Below are 17,816 nucleotides of genomic sequence, written 5' to 3'. Positions count from 1 at the left end.
CTTGTCACTTTTGTTGGTGCCTGTGTTTTGTCAGTGATGCTGACATCTGCGTGAAGTGGTTACAAAAGCAAGGTTGCAACACCTGTGAAGCTTCAGATGCTGTTCTCAGCGCCCCAGAGCTGGAATTCGTGTTTATATACAACCATGTCTGAGGCCTCGTAGCCTTTGTAGGTGGGGGTCACTGTGCACCTTGGCCGCCGTTGTCCTCTCTATTACAAATAAAGTATTTTCAGGACCAGACACAGGTATTGAGGTGCCTACTGCATACCAGGTCTTGCGGTGTAACCGTACGTAATTGCATGAATGCCTGTGGTCAAACTGTCTGTAGGTATCTTCAGTTCTTGGTGAAGAGTCGTGAAGCCAGAGTACCTGTTTTTCAGTAAATAATCCAGCGCTCAGCTTGCGTTTTTCATCTTCAAACAGCTCCCACCTTCTCCTTGTCCCCTTGGAGCCACAGGGCTGACCAGGGCAAGGGACTGAGCCTGCACGGGGCGAGTGGGACAGCTCTGCTCTGTGCCTCAGACTGGCCCCAGGGTGGAAGCGAGGAGGAGGAGGAGGATTCAACTGCCCGTTGTCATCAGAGGCAGCAGCGAAGCCCGAAAGGATCTGATTTGAGACAAGTTGCTAGAGTTCAAGGAGGTAGAAGGCCAAGTATGTAGTTGATATAAAGCTATTTAAATTTGTGAGGAGATGAGAGAACAAGAGCTTTGGAGACACATGAGAAAGCTGTGCTCATCAGCAACAACTCATCAGCACTGAACGAAATTCAGTGTCACTGTTCCCAAAGCTACGTAGCTGGAGGGAAGATGTAAACTGCATAAATACAAGCTCAGTGTTGTTCAGTGGGGAACTACAGTCAGGAGAGCAGACAAGACATCAGGAGCCAGGAAGGTCAGGATGGAAGTAATACGGAGAAAGGCACCGTGCTCTCCCACCAGGCTGCTGCCTCCTCTTTCAGTGCGAAGGATCCGAGGAGAGTTGGCCACGTGTAGAATCATGGAATCATAGAATCATAGAATCATAGAATGGTTAGGGTTGGAAGGGACCTTAAAGATCATCTAGTTCCAACTCCACTGCCATGGGCAGGGACACCTTCCACTACACCAGGTTGCCCAAAGCCTCATCCAACCTGGCCTGGAACACTTCCAGGGATGGGGCAGCCACAACTTCTCTGGGCAACCTGTGCCAGTGCCTCACCACCCTCAATGTAAAAAAATTCTTCCTTATATCTAATCGAAATCTGCCCTCTTTCAGTTTAAATCCATTGCTCCTTGTCCTGTCACTACACGCCCTTGTAAGTAGAGATGGTCCCGAGCAAACCATCAGGGAGAAAGCTCCCAAAATCTGGGATTTGTACCTGAAGGGCAATGAGTCAGGTGGGGATGGTGAAATAAGAAAAAAGGGATGTGATAAAAGGCTGCAGAATAACGAGCAGCCAAGAGATGACAGATTAGGAGTCCCTCTTCTTCCAGCCTTTGTGACAGGAGAAAAGCAAACAGATGATGAAAGCAGAAAGCTTTGAATTCAGAAAGTGATAAAGGGAATCATTTTCCCGCGGCGAATAAGCAGGCCTGAGGACTGATTGGCAGAGGGAGTCAGAGAGCACAAGAAAACAGCGAGGTTTAAAGGCAGCCTGGGCACACGTCTGGGCAACGAGAACATCCAGGCTGGTACCCAGGCAATGCTGAAAGTGTTACGAGCAGGAGGAGAGGGCATCTCATTGTGTATGAGAAAAGAGCGAACCGCTGCCAGGCGCTGAGGGAATGTGATGTGGTCCTGCTGAATATTGGGCTGCCCCCCAAGCCCACTGGGCTGACCCACCTATTATCCATCTCCAAAGCATCTAGCGGAGAGGGGAGACTGAGCTAGGCAGTCTCATTTGCCTAGGAAGATGCCTGGTACCACTCTGGACTGTCCTTCCTTATGGGGTCTCTGTTTCAGTGTCTACCTGAAATTGCATGAGATAGATGAAGCAGACAAGTCTACCTCACACCTCTGCTTGCATTTCTCTAGGACTTAGTGGAGAAATGGGTATCGTTTTGAGTAAAATACATGGCTAGCTGAGCAGTTACAGAGCTGTGGAGTCCAGATGTGCTCCCCAGAGTGGGCTACCTGGGACTTTTTAGGTGCTGCTCCATCACCTGCAGTCTGGGCATCCCAGAGTCCATTCATTACCTGTGTGCTTGAAGCTCTTGGAAGGAAGGTGAGGGCCACGCAGCAAGAATGCCTCCACACGTGCCTGCTGAAATAATGAAAAGGTGACCTCGTAGTGAAGCCCTCTGCTCAAGTCAAGAGAATCTCCCTTCCTAAACATTGAGAGCTTCATTTTTATATCACCGCCTCCTTGAGCAGCCACGGTCCAGTGATCCATATGGGAGAAACTACATGTGTGACTCTATTTACTAGTGAGTCTTTCTTCTGGGGTGGCACGCAATGACTGTCCAAGAGCAGTACCGCAGTCCTCCATGGCCATTCGGAGAGCAGGTGAAGACCATTCTCTAACTAGATGAAACCTAATCACATTGAGGGTGGTGGGAGATGGGACCTGGTGGACTCATGATTAAATTAGTAAGTACGTCCTCAGCTGGAGGAAAGTAGCAGAGAGCCCTAACATCAATGAGGGATCTGTCAGGAAAATGTGAGGACTGGGAGAAGGAATAAATGAATGAATGAGCAGGACAGCCAGATGGAAGGGGGCAGGGGGAAGACTCTGAAGCACAGAAAAAAAAAAAAGAGAGATTGAACCCATGATTCTTTCTTCTGTAGTGGCATTTAATTTCCCCTTCCACACTGTCAAAATATCAGAAATGAGCAGGCAACTCCAGTAAAACAGAACTGAAAGAGAAAGCAGCAAAGTCCTTAGAAGCTGCTTCCCACAGGCAGAGGTACACCTGGCACGGTCAGTAGGCACCATCCTTCACAAGCACACGCAGGGGCCAGCAGGGGTTTTTTTTTGCATCAGACAGATTTATTTTAGGTTCTCAAATGAATTTCTAATAAAATAAAACGCTCAAAATGTGCAACATGTGCAGCCCTCTGTGGGGTCCCCTCTGCCACTGGATGAGCGCAAGAGCAGGGCAGTGTGGGGAGAGGGAGAAGAAAGTGGGCAGAGAGGAGAAAACACCATCGGGCTGCGGGGGAGCTGGGTTCCAGCCACATCCCACGTTTCCATGTCCCACCAGTGAAAGGCTGTGAAGGAGGGGCAAAGGGTGGGAGAGAGAAGTGGCACTGAAGCAATAGCTACTGGCTCAAAGACTTCCAGTAGCTCCGAAGCGTCTGTGCTACCTGCCACCTTACTGCAGCAGCAAGTCCTGGAACGCAGCTTCCAGCCCCTCTGCAGGTGCAGAGCTCCCCGTGGCCTCCTGCTATGTTCATGCCAGCCCCAGACCCTCCTGCGAGGTCTGCATGGTGCCCATCTCTCTGCGGCATGGCACGCAGAGTTTCATCCTCCCATGCAGACTGGGCCCGGTGTCCCTGCTCCCATCAGCACTCAGTTTGCTGGATCTTTTCTTTCTGGTTCTCCTCCATCTCCTTCTTCCTCGGCACAGCGACTGCAACCATCCCTTCCAGCGCTGGGAAGGCAGGAGACCGTGCCTGAAAGGGAAGAAAGGGACAACATCAGGCATGGGAGGAAGATTAAATGGCACAAATCCGGGCTTCTCCCTGCCGTGGAAGACACGGTCCTACTGCTTGCAACCACATGGCTCCCATTCCCACCTAGAGCCAGGGAAGAGCCCCAGTCCCAGTCTCTCAGACATGCAGCTTCTTCTGGGGAATGCTGGCTCAGCACTATCCTCTGTGGTGTCATGGGCATAAGGAAAAACACAGACAGGACGTGTTTAAGAGAGAGCAAAAACTGATCTGGGCGATGGTCAGGCCATTGTCAGGTTCAAGGGGATGCCAGGTTCTACACCACCTTTTCAGAGTGCAATTAAAGGCGTGAAGGTTCATACAAAACGAGGTAAGAACAAATCAAAGACAAAACTGCTTTCTCAAGTGACATCCTAGACAATGGAGAAGAGGTGGAACTCAGGGCTCCCGATAACGCTAAAGCGTATGGTGACACGCAGGCAATCAATACAACTGGAAGGATGAGATTGAAAGTGAAAGTGAAAGAATGGCACTGGAGATGTGATCTCAACTAAGAGGAAGGGACTGGGATTTTGCTGGCAGGTTTCTGCCAGGCTGTAGAGGAATGATAAGCACAAGTCTTCAAAGATCAGTCGTGGGACCAATCACTAACAGCACAGGGAAAGTGAAAGTGCTAATGAGTTGTGTAGCTGCCAAAGTTGAGTAGCCTCATTTGGGAGAAAGAGGGTGAAAATGTCACCCGAGACCCAGATATTGTAGGAGAACAGAGCAGTAAACTGAACGACAGGATGAACGAAATGCACGTTGGTGTGTTCAGGGAATCGGAACAGGAATTCCTGACGTGTGGGCAGTTGCCCATCGAGGGATACCGGTGAGCAGCCAGCGTTCAACCAACGTGAGAAGAACAGATGTAATCTCAGAGGATGCCAGCAGAGAGAGGGAGAGGAGAAGAGCTAATATCTTCGCTCAAGGCACCTCATCTGCGCTCTCGCAAAGGATGAGCCCACCAAGGAGACTGTAGGAGGACCACAACGGGTGGAGGACCTGTGCTGCAACAGAGCTTTGCTTGCTTGGCAAAACAAAGCTGTGAGGGCACATACAAATGTTTTGAGGTGGTAAATATCTTGGCTGGCTTAGAGCTGTTTACACTAACAGAGCTGGACACCCAGGTATCCTATCTCCTGCTAGCTGAGGGTTTATAGTTACACTGTAGAGGGTTATTCTTCCAAGGTTTTAGGCCAGAAAGGGTGGTTGTGATCATCTTGTCCTGGACTTGCACGGTCTAGAGAATCATCCAGAAACTATAGATTTCTGCCTCAGACTGTCCTTTACCATCAGTGCTGATTAAGGGCCGATGACGAAGAACCCGTCACGAGCCACTCCAGCACTCCCCAAAGTGGGTTTTTTAAGTGCCCATCTTGCTTCTCTTCTGACACTGCCTGTCTTCAGCCTCCAGCCACTGGCATTTGCTAAGAATTTGCATCTATGCTGTCACATCCCTCCTCTTCAGCTCAAGGTGGGTTCAAGGCACCCGGCTCTTTCACCAAGGCAAGTTCTCCCAACCTGAGATCGCTCTGAACCCTTCTGCACTGGAAGGGGGTTTTCTCCGTGGGCCCCGTCCAAGCAGCTAAGTGGAAGGCGAGTACATCACAGCTACGCACGAAAAGTGTCCCTTGTCAGCAAGGGGAAGCCTCGAAGGAAGAATTTGCCATGTAATTCATTTGCAGAGAAACATTATGAAAAGTGCGGAGGAACCGTGTGACTTGTTCGCATAGTTTTTCCCAGTGGCATGCTGGGGAGGGATCGGTCCTGGCCTGGTCTTTGGGACCACGAAGGCAAGGTAGAGTTTTCAGAAGATGAGATGCTGGAACAAGCTGAGCAAGTGAAGGGCAGTGAGTTGCTGGAAGCAGACAGCCGAGGTGTGAGGGCTGAGCCAGCAGGAGCAGACCCGCATCGAGACCAGCGTCTGGGGACCATCAGGCATTTATATGGGACAGGAGACTCTGTTACACCAAAGCATCATAGAATCATAGAATCATAGAATGGTTAGGGCTGGAAGGGACCTTCAAAGGTCATCTAGTCCAACCCCCCTGCAAGGAACAGGGATATCTCCAACTAGTTCAGGTTGCTCAGGGCCTCGTCCAACCTGGCCTTGAACGTCTCCAGGGATGGAGCATCCACCACCTCTCTGGGCAACCTGTTCCAGTGTTCTACAACTCTCATGGTAAAAAATTTTTTCCTAATATCCAGACAAGGAATAAGAGAGAGGACATCTACAAAAGCCTGGAAGTTAACTCTCCCCTATGACAGCATGGCTCAATCTCTGCAAGAATAAACAAGAAGCTTTTCAAGGCTGGGCTGTGACTGTCTCCTAAGAGGTTTTACCCTCCTCTGAAGTGTCTGACCTGCCCCCAGATGAATGCCACGGTGAGCCAGGCCTGCAGATGCCCAGGATGAAGCTTTCACTCCATGTCCATGACACCCTCAGCAGGCTGCCCAAGCCTCGTTCTTCCACTGGCTGCTGCGTACTGGAGACATTTCACTGCTGTCTCCAGGGTACCCCGAGGAAGGTCAAATATGGGATGATGTACAGGAAAACTAACAGAAATGGAGTGGTGGACACTTACCCTTTTTTGTAGGGCCAAAGCCAGAACACAGACCATAAGCAGGAGGAAGAGGGTGAGTGTGAGCGCAAAAGTAACCTGCCCACTGAAGATGGTGGGGGGGCTGGAGACCTGGGCACCTGTGAGGAGGAACCACAGTTAGGAAGGAGGGCAAGGTTGGTTTTGCACTGGGGAAAGGCTGGGACAGCACAAAGAGAGGCAAACTGGAAAAGGGTGCAGGGAACTGGAAGGAGCAACAGGAGGAACTGGTGAGAGCTAAGACAGGATGACCACAAGGTGAGATCCAAGCGGGCAAAGGAGAGAAGGACGGGTTGAGGCTGAGAGAGGAAAGACCACCTGGAAATTGAACAGGGCAGCAGAAGGGGTTGGGGATCCATGGGGGACAGTACCTGTGATCTGCAGCCCATATTCCACTGCTCCCAGTCTGCCTTCTGGGCCGTATACACTGCATTCCCACGTGCCCGTGTCCTTTGGTGACACTCGGGGTATTTCTAAGGTAGGGCCTGTCTGGGACATGTGGCCTTCCAGGTTATGAGAGGTGGCCACAGCCAGCTTGCTGTTAGTGGGGGCTGAGTCGAGGTGCTTCCACTGGAAGCGTTCGTGTCCCCGGGGGTGTGTGAGGCTGCAGGTGAGCAGCAAGTGAGACCCCTCAGAAACTGGTCCTTGGATGCTCGGAGTGACTGCAGCAAAGTAAAAAAAAAAAAAAAACCCTCAGGAAAGACTACAGGCAGGTCCACATCTCTTCCTCGTCTCTTCTTCTTCTATTACACCCCTCTTTTATTACTTCCTTTAATTTAATTTCCTTATCTTTCTCAATCTTAAGAAGAATAATCCCATTACCCAGGAAAACCCCTGCTTTCAGCAGAGCCCAGTGCAGTGCAATGCCCTGAACAGAGACCTTGTTTCCCACCCTGGGGTGAGAACCTGTAAGCAGGAGCGACCCAACGCTCACTGCACTGCCGTGCAGGGAGGTTTATCTGCAAGCGGTGGGGGACCCCAGAGGGGTGATGCACCTCCTTGTCTCTCCTCTCACCTGCAAGCACTGCCAAGGTCACGTCCCTGCTGATTGTCTTGCTGCCAACAGAGACAGCACAGTGGTACTGCCCTGCATCCCCTGGCCCCACTGCAGGGAGACGAAGGGGGAAGCTTCTGCTGCTCAAATTCTGGGAGATGTCCCAGTCTTGCAAGTGTCCTCCTGCAAAGTGCCTCCAGTGGGCTGTCATCACGTTGATCCCAAAGACACTGGGAAGGTAGCTCAGGGTGCACGGTAGAGCAGCTGCAGAGCCAGCTGCAGCATAGACCACAGGGTTGGTTGGGCCATCAAAACCTGAGCCAGAGAGAGAGCACAATGTGGGGTGGTGGCTGGAAAGAGCTGGGGAGCTGGAGTCGCTGGGGTTGGTCAGTCACACCAAAGGGAGCAACTTGGGGATAATGGAGTAGCAACGCAGAGGCTGAGCTCACCTAGAATTTGCAGGTTGTACGTGGCAGAAATGATCTCTCCATCGGAGTATCTGAGCTGGCAGCGCCACAAGCCCGCATCACTCACGGCTGGCCGCCAGATGGAGAGGGACCCATGCAAGGAGCAGAAGGTCCCAGAGGTGGGGACTGGATGGCTGCTGGGGAGCCAGCATGTCTCCACAAGGCTGGCCGGGTGACTAGAGTTGCAGCTCAACACAACCGGCTCATTTTCCACCACAGGGCTAGGGGGACTGAGGGTTACTGCAAGGAAAAGACAGAAGGGGAGATGGAGAAGCTAAGATCACAGGGGGACTACCAAACCATCCCTTTGTGCCCCTCCTGCCCCAGCTTTGTCCCTTGGGAAGCCCTCTCCCCAGACCTGGGAGCAGGCAGCAGGATGCTGGATGCTTTCGGAGGGCTGCTGCCTGTACTCTAACCTGCCCTGGCGAACATGACATCCCCACCCTGTCCCACCCTCACAACCTCCCTGGTCCTAAAATCAAGGTTCTCCAGGGTTTCCATCTTCTCCTACCTGTAATCACCCCCAGCTCCACCTGGCAGCTCTGGACCTTCGTGTTGTATGTAACCCATGCCTCGTACAGCCCGGCGTCCTCGCTCCGAACGGGGTCGATCCGCAGGGAAAAGATGCCATTGCGTAAGGCAGAGTCCTGGACTGACACCCGTGGCCTCATGAGCAGCCCTGTCTTCCGGAGACCCGAGTAGCCCACCTCCAGCACCACGTGTGGCTCCTGGTGGGCGCTGGGAGGGGGACAAGTGAGCAGCTCGTGCCGGAGGCGAAGGCGAGAGGGAAAGAAGGAGGGAATGTGGAGAAGGAGAAAGGGGGCTCAAAGTGTCTCCCACCCTCCCCGGTCCCCACAAGGACACAGATCTGTCTCAGCCCTGGCGTACCTTCCCCCATGCCGCTTCCAGAGCACGGATGTCTTGTCAGGTAGCTGCTTCCAGCTCTTGCCCATCTTTCTGGGGCTCAGGTGGCAAGGCAGCACGGCCAAACTCCCTGCTCTGGCCCACACTTTCTGCTCCCTGCTTTCCCCCTCTGCTACTCCTGGTAGGATGTGGCCAGCTGTAACGAGACGGAGGATTGAGCAAAAGGTGGGACTCATGGAGCAGAAGGCAATATCTGGCCATCTTCAGCGGGGTTAGAAGGGCACGAGTTCTCCCTTCCAGACTTGTCGGGGACCAAGTAACACCCAGACTCGGCTTACTGGGATGCTCTGCCCTCTCTGACACGTTCAGCCCCTCTTACCATCGGAAGCCAGAAGAGTGAAGGTGAGGAACAGCACCAGGGACACCAGCTTCATGGTGGCATCCAGGAGAGGCGAGAGGCTGTGTCTTCCCACTCAGGTCCCTCCTCGATCAGGTCAGAAGCCTTAAGAGATCAGCAAAAACGAATCATGGGGCAAGAAGATGCCAGAGTGGGTGGATGAACCAAGGGAGGGTCAGCGGGACGCGCTCGCTCTCGCGCCGTGTCTCCCTCTGATCAAAGCGTTTCCCTGGATGCCCTTATATCGCAGGTGGGCAGCTAATTTCCTCGTACCACGAAGAAGATGCGTCACGACCAAGAAAGCAGTTTCAGTGTCAGGCACGTGAAGGCAGGGCTGAAGCCAGTGAGAGAGAAGAGGGAGGGACCAGAGACTCTGCTCTAAGCATCTTTTAGTGGAAAGTCTTTGGGTCGCTGTTGTTTTTCTGACAAAGTTTCGCTTCTACATAGACAGTGGAAAAAGTGTAGAAGACACTTCCCAGCAAGTGCCCTTCATGTTTTTCTTTCATCTCTTACCTTTTTTGGTTTGATCTTTCCGTCTCTTACAGCTTCTTTCTAATTGTTTCAGGGCTTTTGAGAACACGTTGGTCTTTTTTCTGACGTTCTTTTTTATTTGTTGGGGTTTTTTTCTTTTTTTCTTTTTTTTTTTTTTTTTTTCCTTCTTTAATCCTTCAAATGTGCTCATTTCTTGGCTTTTTCTCATTGGCCAGTTCACAGGCAGAATGAGGAAAGGGTCTACGGTGAGCTCCAACCAGGGCACATGTGACCCATCAATCCAGAGTCCAGGGGCAATATTGGACAAAGCCAAGGTGGTCCGAGGAGACAGAGAGGAGCATCCAGGAGAATCAACCAGCACCGAGAAGAGGGGCTGCATGCTGTGGCACTGCGAAGGGTGTGAGGAAGGGACCCTCCTCCTCCAGCAGCACCAGGGAAAACCCACCCAATACTGTGCACTGAGGAGGCTCGTCCCAGCCCCCCAGTAGCCGCTGAACTTCGAGTAGGGCCATACATTTCCATCCATGTGCCTCATCCTGGGGCCCCTCTTGCCTCAGAGAACCCCCACCATTGTAGCTCACACTTTCCAGCAACCCACCAGCTCTGACTCTTTCGAACTTAATCAGCCCTTCTTGATGGGTGTCAGACACCGGAGCCCCTTGGTGGCTCATCCCCCAGGGCTGGGGCTTTTCCTGGGGGTGAGGGAAGGGAGGTGACTCAGAGCGGCCGCTTCTTCACTGCGGAGGGATCCTTGCTTGCTTTTTAGTTTTCCTCAGCTGGGTGGTGAAGGTGGAGGATAAAAGAGGGCAGGAGGTACACCCCACTTCAGCAGCTCCCTGTCGCGGTGGTGGCTCTCGTCTCTTTTATCACACGTGGCTCTGCAGCCTTCTGAGGAGCGGGGTGGGTGTAGGGGAACCTGGCGCAACCTTGTGCGCCTCGATGTCCCCGGGGCAGTGGTCCTTTGTGCCCTCTGTGTTACGCAGCCCGTGGGATGGCACGAGAGAGGAAGAGGGGAGAACAGACGGGCAAGAACTTGTGACGGTTGACGGGAGGTGTTTTTTCCTCCTGTGCAAGAAAAACATTTGTGGTGCCCAGTCCAAGCAGAAAGCGTCAACCTCTCTTTCCCCTGAATCAGCAGTGCGAGAATGGTGTGAGCGTGTGGGTGAAGACGAGAGAGAGAGAAGGGAGATGGAACCGTGGTGGGGAGACACGTACGGCCCCGCAGCCCGGCACTGTCTGCTCCCCAGGGGACACGATGAGCTCCCTGCTGTCCCCCTCCATCCTGACCCACTCCGTGCACCGAGCTGCAGCGCCCTGGCACCATGCCCGTCTAGTCCTCCAAACCACCCTCACCCAGCGCCGTGCCCTGGGAAACGCTGCTTTCTTGTGAAAACCTGGGAAAGGAGAGAGGCACATTCCCATCCTGCTGCTGCTTCCCGAGGGGCGCTCAGGAGGGACTGCCGGAGAGCCCAGGAAAGGGATAGGAGCTGCCTGGCACTGGGGGGGTTTTTGGGGCCGGCGGGGTTATTTCGCTGAGTGAGCGTGTTGTGAAATGAAGGGTTTGGAGGCACCGTTTTACTCAGCACCAGGCTATCTTTAGCAGAGGCACCTGCGATTATTTCTCTCCGACGACCCGTTTGAAACGCTGACACCCTTGAAAGCCATTGTCGTCATCTCCCAGAAGAAGACCCCGCCGCAGAAATAACAGTGACCGGAGCACGATCAGCACGGAGGTGTCTTCTCAGAACCGCCTGCGTGGGTGCCCTGGGCAGCGGGGCTGGCGGGGACGTGTGGGACTCCAGCAGAGCCGTGGGGAACGAGGGGCAGGCTGTGATGGGAGTAGCCCAGGGCAGGGATGCAGAAGCCCAACTCACTAAATCCTCCTTTGTCTCAGGCATTAGCCAGCTTCAGCCAGGTTCCAGACCTACCCACAGCAGCCACCTTGCGCCACAGCCTTAACACATGGCTTTTCTCGTCAATCTTGGCACGTCTTACATGTGCAAACTGCACTTACCAAGTAAAATAGGAATAGAAAACACTGTTCTGCAGTATCATTGAGTTAGTCTCGCTGAAGGAATTTTCCGTCGCGTTTCCAGATTTCTGCGATACCATGTTTTTCTCTGAGTGATTCCACTTTCATGTTTTGGTCCTCGCAGCATCAAGCCTGAAGCTCGTCGTGGTCTTCTGCTTCGTGCTGACTCTTCGAGGTGCTCTGTAATTTATTTGCAGACTTTAACTGACCTAAGAAATGGTGCTGGGACTTGAAGTCGGGGTTATCAGCTCTGCAGCTGGAGATCAGCCGGGATGGGTGTTTCTGAGATGGGGTGTTCACCAAAAGGACCTCACTTAAAACGTCCTGGTTGCTGTTTGCCTGGAGCTAAAGCAAACATAACAAGCAAAAAGAAGTTACTTACTAATAAGAGATAACTAATAAGTTTGTGGTGAGGGACCATAAACAGAAAGCCATGCCTGGGGAGATGGAAGGGAAGGTCTGGCAGGGGATGCAGCGTGAGCAAAGGCTGCTGGACAGGTCGGTACTCGACGGGCACCTGGAGAAGCAATGGGGTTCCCAGGGGCCAGACTGGGATTACCTGTGAGATTTCTGGCACTGCCTGGGAAGCTAAAAGAGATCTAAGCTCAGCTCCGGAGGGGAATTTAAGAGAGCTGCCCTTCTCTGGGTGCTCAGGACAGACACCACGGTTCCCGAGTCAATGCCTTGTGGCTGCAAGAGGGGTCAAGCAGCAGAACCCTGAACCAGAAAGAGCTGGTGCCCACGGCTTAGCAGGCTTTGTGCGTGATGCAGTGTGGAAACGCATAGAAATAGGCACCCCTGATGTAGAGGGATGCCAACCAGTCTTCCCCTGCAAAGTACCAAGGCACCAACCTGAGATCCGTTCCGTATAGGACATGGCTCAGCTTCGCTAAGGCCAGGGTGGGTACCAAACGTGCTTCCTTTCTCGCAGGAGGAAGCGGTCGCTCCAGGCTTCTGTCCCTCCGCAATGCCTGGAAGCAGCATGTTATCATCCCAGGGTGGCCCATGCATCAGAGAGTGGTCTTGGAAGAGGGACCCGTTTTTCTGAGGTGACAGATCTCCAAAAGGGCTGAGGAGAGGAGGATCAGTAAAGAAAAAGTTTTCATCTCCCAGTAGTTCTGGGCAAACCCAAAACATTCCTCTGCAGAAGTGCTAGGAGGAGGAAGAGTGGCTGGCTGCCTGACATGTGTTGGAGGGCTCTTTAGTTTTGAAAAGCTCCTTTTTAGAGGATTTGCTGAATGGGCAGCGCCTGAGTCACCACAGGTCTCTGATGTGGAGCTGAGGAGCATCCAGTGGTGGCCTGCTTCCCAGAGTCCCATGAGAACTCCTTCAGGAAAGCACAGCTTTATGGAGTCTTCGGAAAAATCAGCGGCCTCTTTCTCGACAGTGCTAAAAGACGAGCGACCTTTGTGTGACGATCCCCAGCAGATAGCTGCATATCCCAGAAAAACCTGAATTAGAAAGTTGGGAACAACACTGGGACGTGCTGACTGAAGCTGTGGGTTGCATTTCTGCTAAAAAAAACCCCAATCTCATAGTGATTTCATCACAGAAGAGAATCTGCAGCATTCACGGGCACATTTGGCAGCTAGCACCTTGTATCTGGCCAGCGTTAGCTGCAGAGAAGTATGTAACCATTCTCTTTCACAAGGCCTCCAGATCCTTCCCAGGGAAGAGATGGGATGCTGCAGGATCCTTTTTGGACATCCACAGCTACCCGTGGAGATGGTGATGAACATCGCTAACTTGGCCGATATCTAGTTAAGAGATGACTTTGATGCTGCAGGATGTCTTTGATGCTACAGCCTGGATGTTTTGCAACAGAGAGGGTGAGGTGGATCAACTACAAAAATCCGTGCGCCAAGCTGGGTTACGTTTTGACTCGCTTCTCCCTGCAGCGTTCGTGCCCTGCTTTTAATTCAATGGAGAAATATGGGATAGCCTCCCAAACTTCCAGGATGGTCCTAAAAGATTCCCTGGACTCAGGTATGGGCTGAAAGGAACTGAGGGGTTCTCTGGTAGGAGCTGAACCTTGGTCTGAGAGTGGGACTCCCAAAACGTGGTCTGTTCTCCCAGGGGTAGCTGGAGAGAGAGGATCTGACCATCTGCAGGGTCCTCAGGCCCCAGAGAGCTGGATGCTCCGGTGCCAACAGCAGAGCTGGATGACAGAAGACTGCTGGACATCAGGGGTAGTCCAGAAAGTGGGTGAGCACTGCCAGAGATGGCTGGCAAACAAGAACTCGGAAAGATCTGCCAGCACCAAGGCTGGTGGTAAGAGTGGTGTCAGGACAGGCTCAGATCCCCGTTGCTGCTCTTACTCTCAACTGACAACACAAAGTAGCCCTCCAACTCCCAAAGAAGGATGTGCCTTCCCCTCACGGGGCTCGAATCCTCTCTACGTCTTACTCTTGGCAGCAGCACGGCTCTCTCTGGCACAGAAGAGGCACCTTGGACCTACTTCAGATGCTGGGGGATGAGCATGGCGCAGGGCACGGAGGGGTCTGGCTCTGGGCTTAGTCATATGTGTCCTCAGGAGCTGTGAAAAAGTAGATGTGGTCCATGTGCTGTGTTTTCACGGTGCGTCATGGCAGGAGAACGTGAGCTGGTGGTACACTGGAGCTCTGGAGGCTACAGGCAAATACTTATTAATAAAGAATATGTTATTTTCTTCTTAGTGGGAAAGCTAGATAAAAAAAAAAAAGTAGAGGGTAACTAAAGGAGCATGTGATGCCATGAGAAATCTTGGAGTACTTGGGAGTACTGGTGGACGAGAAGCTCAATACGAGCTGGCAATGTGCTCTTGCAGCCCAGAAGGCCAACAGCATCCTGGGCTGCATCAAGAGGAGCGTGGCCAGCAGGTCGAGGGAGGTGATTCTCCCCCTCTACTCTGCCCTCGTGAGACCTCACCTGGAGTACTGCGTCCAGTTCTGGAGCCCCCAACATAAGAAGGACATGGACCAGTTGGAGAGGGTCCAGAGGAGGGCCACAAAGATGATAAGAGGGCTGGAGCACCTTTCCTATGAGGAAAGGCTGAAAGAGTTGGGGCTGTTCAGCCTGGAGAAGAGGAGGCTCCGGGGTGACCTTATAGCGGTCTTCCAGTACCTCAAGGGGCCTACAAGAAAGATGGGGAGAGGCTGCTCAGGAGGGCCTGTTGTGATAGGACAAGGGGTAATGGTTTTAAAATAGAGGGAGGTAGATTCAGATTGGATATTAGGAAAAAATTTTTTACCATGAGAGTTGTAGAACACTGGAACAGGTTGCCCAGAGAGGTGGTGGATGCTCCATCCCTGGAGACGTTCAAGGCCAGGTTGGACGAGGCCCTGAGCAACCTGATCTAGTTGGAGATATCCCTGTTCCTTGCAGGGGGGTTGGACTAGATGACCTTTGAAGGTCCCTTCCAGCCCTAACCATTCTATGATTCTATGATCTTTTGCAGAAGAATACCATCCCCGGGAAGGTTGCTGTGGACGATGGCACAGCAAGGAAGGGGACAGCAGTTGCTCCCGAATGCTCCTGACGAGAATAAAGCCTCTGATTTGGTGATCCCCAACCACTTTGCTTTGAACAGAAATTGCTAGGGAGGGAGACGGTGCGTTTTTAAACTGAAAGGGCTCATTGAGAATCAAAATGGATTTATTTCTTTGTAGGTTAGTTTTCAGCTGGATCAATTCTCTGATGCTCATCAGTGTTGACAAAAGAGAGGCAGCAGGAGAGACGAAAGGGAAGATGGGATTGCCCCTTTCTGCAACACTACTCGTTTATGCTGGATTGACATGATTGTGTGATGGACTGAAATCCATGTAGCAGCTGAGCTGTTTTTTAAATTTCTTCTCCGTTTGGCACCTCATGGCAGGTAGCAGCCTGCATCGTTTTTTAAGACATCTTCTAATGCCCAATAAGAAAAAAGTCAAAATCAGATAAACCTACTTTTTAATCACAGCATTGCAAGAAGATTCATGTGGGAGGAGACCTCTGGGGTCTCCACTCCATCCCTCTGGTCCCAGCTGGGTGACTCTCAGGCTAGACTGGGTTGCTCAAGGTCTGGCCCAGGCAAATCCTGAGCACCTCTAGACATGGAGATGCTCCAGCCTCTCCAAAAACCCGTTCTGCTGCTGGATCACCTTCGCAGGAGAGGCTTTCCCTCCTGTGCCATAGGAATTTCATTCGTTGCAACCTCTGCTCCTTGTCTTTTGCCCTTTGTCCGTGTCCCTGTGAGGGGAGTCCAAGTCTTATCTCCAAGCCCCTTCGGGGAATCACAGGCAGCAGTTAACTCACCACTCTTCTTCAGGTTGAACAAACGCCCTTGTCACGCATCACGTCCTCCACAGCCATCTTAGAACCCTTTGCTGGACTTGCTCCAGCGTGTCGATGACCCACAGTGTTGCAGACGTGGCTTTTCACGTGTCACGAAGCAGGATTAATCACTGCTTGCTATGTTCTTGCTAATGAAGCGCAGCGTTGGGCTAGTCTTCAGCCACTGCAAGGAGATCCTGCTGGCTCTGGAGGCACCTCCATTCTTACCACAGAGGCACCCCCATTCTTACCATGCTGGAAGAGGACTGGCACATACACCAAGCCTTTTTGGTGTCAGGGCTGACTCTTATTTTCCCTCAAAGGAGGCTGGGACCAAAGAGATGGAACTACATTTCTGCGTAAAGGGGCTTTAAAATTCCCAAGAAAGGGTGGGACCTCTGGTGTCATGATGTGGGCTGGGGAAGATCTGGGTTCCCAAGTCGGAAATCCCACAAATTAAATATTAGGAAGTTCTGCCAGGAGTCGGTCACTGGGGTGCAATTAAGGCCAGATGGGGAAAACACGGGTTTAAGCTCCATTTTCTTGGTTTGGTGCCATTGGCAATGTTTCCTGGTTGTAAGAAGTTTCTATTTGTAGATGGCAGGTCCTGTTCTCCAGGAGGTGACCAGGTCGCACTGAGCAGCGTTCGCTCCACTGTAACAGGTTTCTCTGCCAGGTTCTTCTCAGAAAGCCACAAAAGACCAAAGGACCCTCTCTAGCTGTACAGTGTCCCTGAGAGTAGAAGATAAAGCAGCTAATGCTTTTGGGTCCTGTGCAAATATTTCAGACCCTTTGTTGATGAGATGAAGGCGTCCTAGAAATTCAGCCTCTGCCAGGCTTCCAGAGCTGGGCTGCCACATGATTTGTTCAACATCTAACCGCTTTCTGGTGTCCACGGCTGTCTTAGGCTGCCAAGATGTGGTACGGGGGGCGTCACAGCCCTGCAGGTGTGATGGTCGCTCCTGGCATGGTGCACACTTCATATTTGGTGAGGTTAATGGGAAGCAGCTACCTCCTGAGACCCCTGGTAACATCACACTTAGGATTAAAACATAAGGTTATACGTTGAGGAACAAAGTACGCGGATCACACTTCCAGAACAGAATATGGTATCCTGGGAAGACGACACTCCAGGGAGGGAGATACACGATAACACGCTGCATTAAATGGGATCTCAAAGAGCGAGCAGATTGTGTCACCTCTGTTTACAGCACAAGTTACTGGAACGTGTCCATGGTTCGAAAAAGGATGTGGAAAAATGGAAACAGGATTCAGAAGAGTGGTACAAAAAAAAAAAAGGCTTGGAGATCTTGCTTTCGAATGTCCAGAATCTGAGGTGTTTGATCTATTTTCCCTAATCCAAAGGCAGCAGTGATAAGCTCAGGCACCTATTTTATTGCAAACAAAAGGAAATTTATTTTTCGTGTCGCAAAGACGGTAGAATTATTGTTAGAGGACGTTGTGGAGACCAGCAGTAAAAACGAATTTCAAATAGGGATTAGGTGATCTGTGGAGGATCCGTTTCTCACTGGCTTTTGAATGTGATGGCCTGGGTGTACCTCCCAGCTCGGGATGTCCTTAGCTGACGTTTACAGGAAGCTTCTACGTGCCCCATCTCTCAGAGCCTTTCCTCAGGGATCTTGCATCGGCCACAGCAGAGCACTGGGCTACAGAGACCATTGGTCCGACCATTTTTAGTCTCTTACATCCACAATCTGTCTTTGATATTTTCTCCCCATGAGGAGAAGACAGCAAATAGAGGCAGGTTCTCTGCTTCAGCAGAGGAGCGTAAGGATGACTGGTGGCTCGAAATTCAACCCAAAATCTGGCTGGGAACAAGGTGCCTGTTTTTCACAGCAAAGTTCTGACACAAGAAGAACTCTTGTGGTGGCCTCTTCACCACCTGCAGACTGTTGACGTGAGAAATGGTCGATGGCATCCTCTTGCTCAGCTCTGGGACACGGGACTCTGCAGGAACGAGGAAGCCAAGCCAGTTGATCTCCATCATGAGAATAAACCCAGGCATCCCTCACTCACAGCCCCA

The 17,816-nt window shown here is 51.9% G+C and overlaps 1 protein-coding gene across 1 annotated transcript; it reads right to left on the bottom strand.

Moving 5' to 3' along the window:
• Positions 1-3,483: 3,483 nt before the first annotated feature.
• Positions 3,484-9,025, bottom strand: LAG3 (lymphocyte activating 3). The gene is made up of 8 exons (XM_086611225.1): positions 8,938-9,025; positions 8,583-8,754; positions 8,206-8,432; positions 7,677-7,934; positions 7,249-7,542; positions 6,605-6,895; positions 6,219-6,334; positions 3,484-3,594 (listed from the first exon to the last, which is right to left on the bottom strand). The coding sequence occupies exons 1-8, from the start codon at positions 8,990-8,992 to the stop codon at positions 3,484-3,486; spliced, it is 1,524 nt and encodes a 507-aa protein (XP_086467351.1). The 5' UTR covers positions 8,993-9,025.
• Between the last annotated feature and the right edge of the window lie 8,791 nt (positions 9,026-17,816).

This window comes from Tauraco erythrolophus, chromosome 1 (genome assembly GCF_009769465.1).
Source record: "Tauraco erythrolophus isolate bTauEry1 chromosome 1, bTauEry1.pri, whole genome shotgun sequence".
Taxonomy (NCBI): Eukaryota; Metazoa; Chordata; class Aves; order Musophagiformes; family Musophagidae; genus Tauraco; species Tauraco erythrolophus.
The sequence above is the reverse complement of the archived record's forward strand: the minus strand, read 5'-3'. Positions and strand labels throughout refer to the sequence as shown.

What these genes read in the sequence shown, in the direction of transcription:
- LAG3 (XM_086611225.1), bottom strand. Translation starts at nt 8,992, where the DNA reads ATGAAGCTGGTGTCCCTGGTGCTGTTCCTCACCTTCACTCTTCTGGCT. An exon ending in CACTCTTCTGGCTTCCGATG is followed by an intron (nt 8,755 to 8,937) that starts GTAAGAGGGGCT and finishes GTCTCGTTACAG; the next exon opens with CTGGCCACATCCTACCAGGA. An exon ending in GACCTTGGCAGTGCTTGCAG is followed by an intron (nt 6,896 to 7,248) that starts GTGAGAGGAGAG and finishes ACTTTGCTGCAG; the next exon opens with TCACTCCGAGCATCCAAGGA.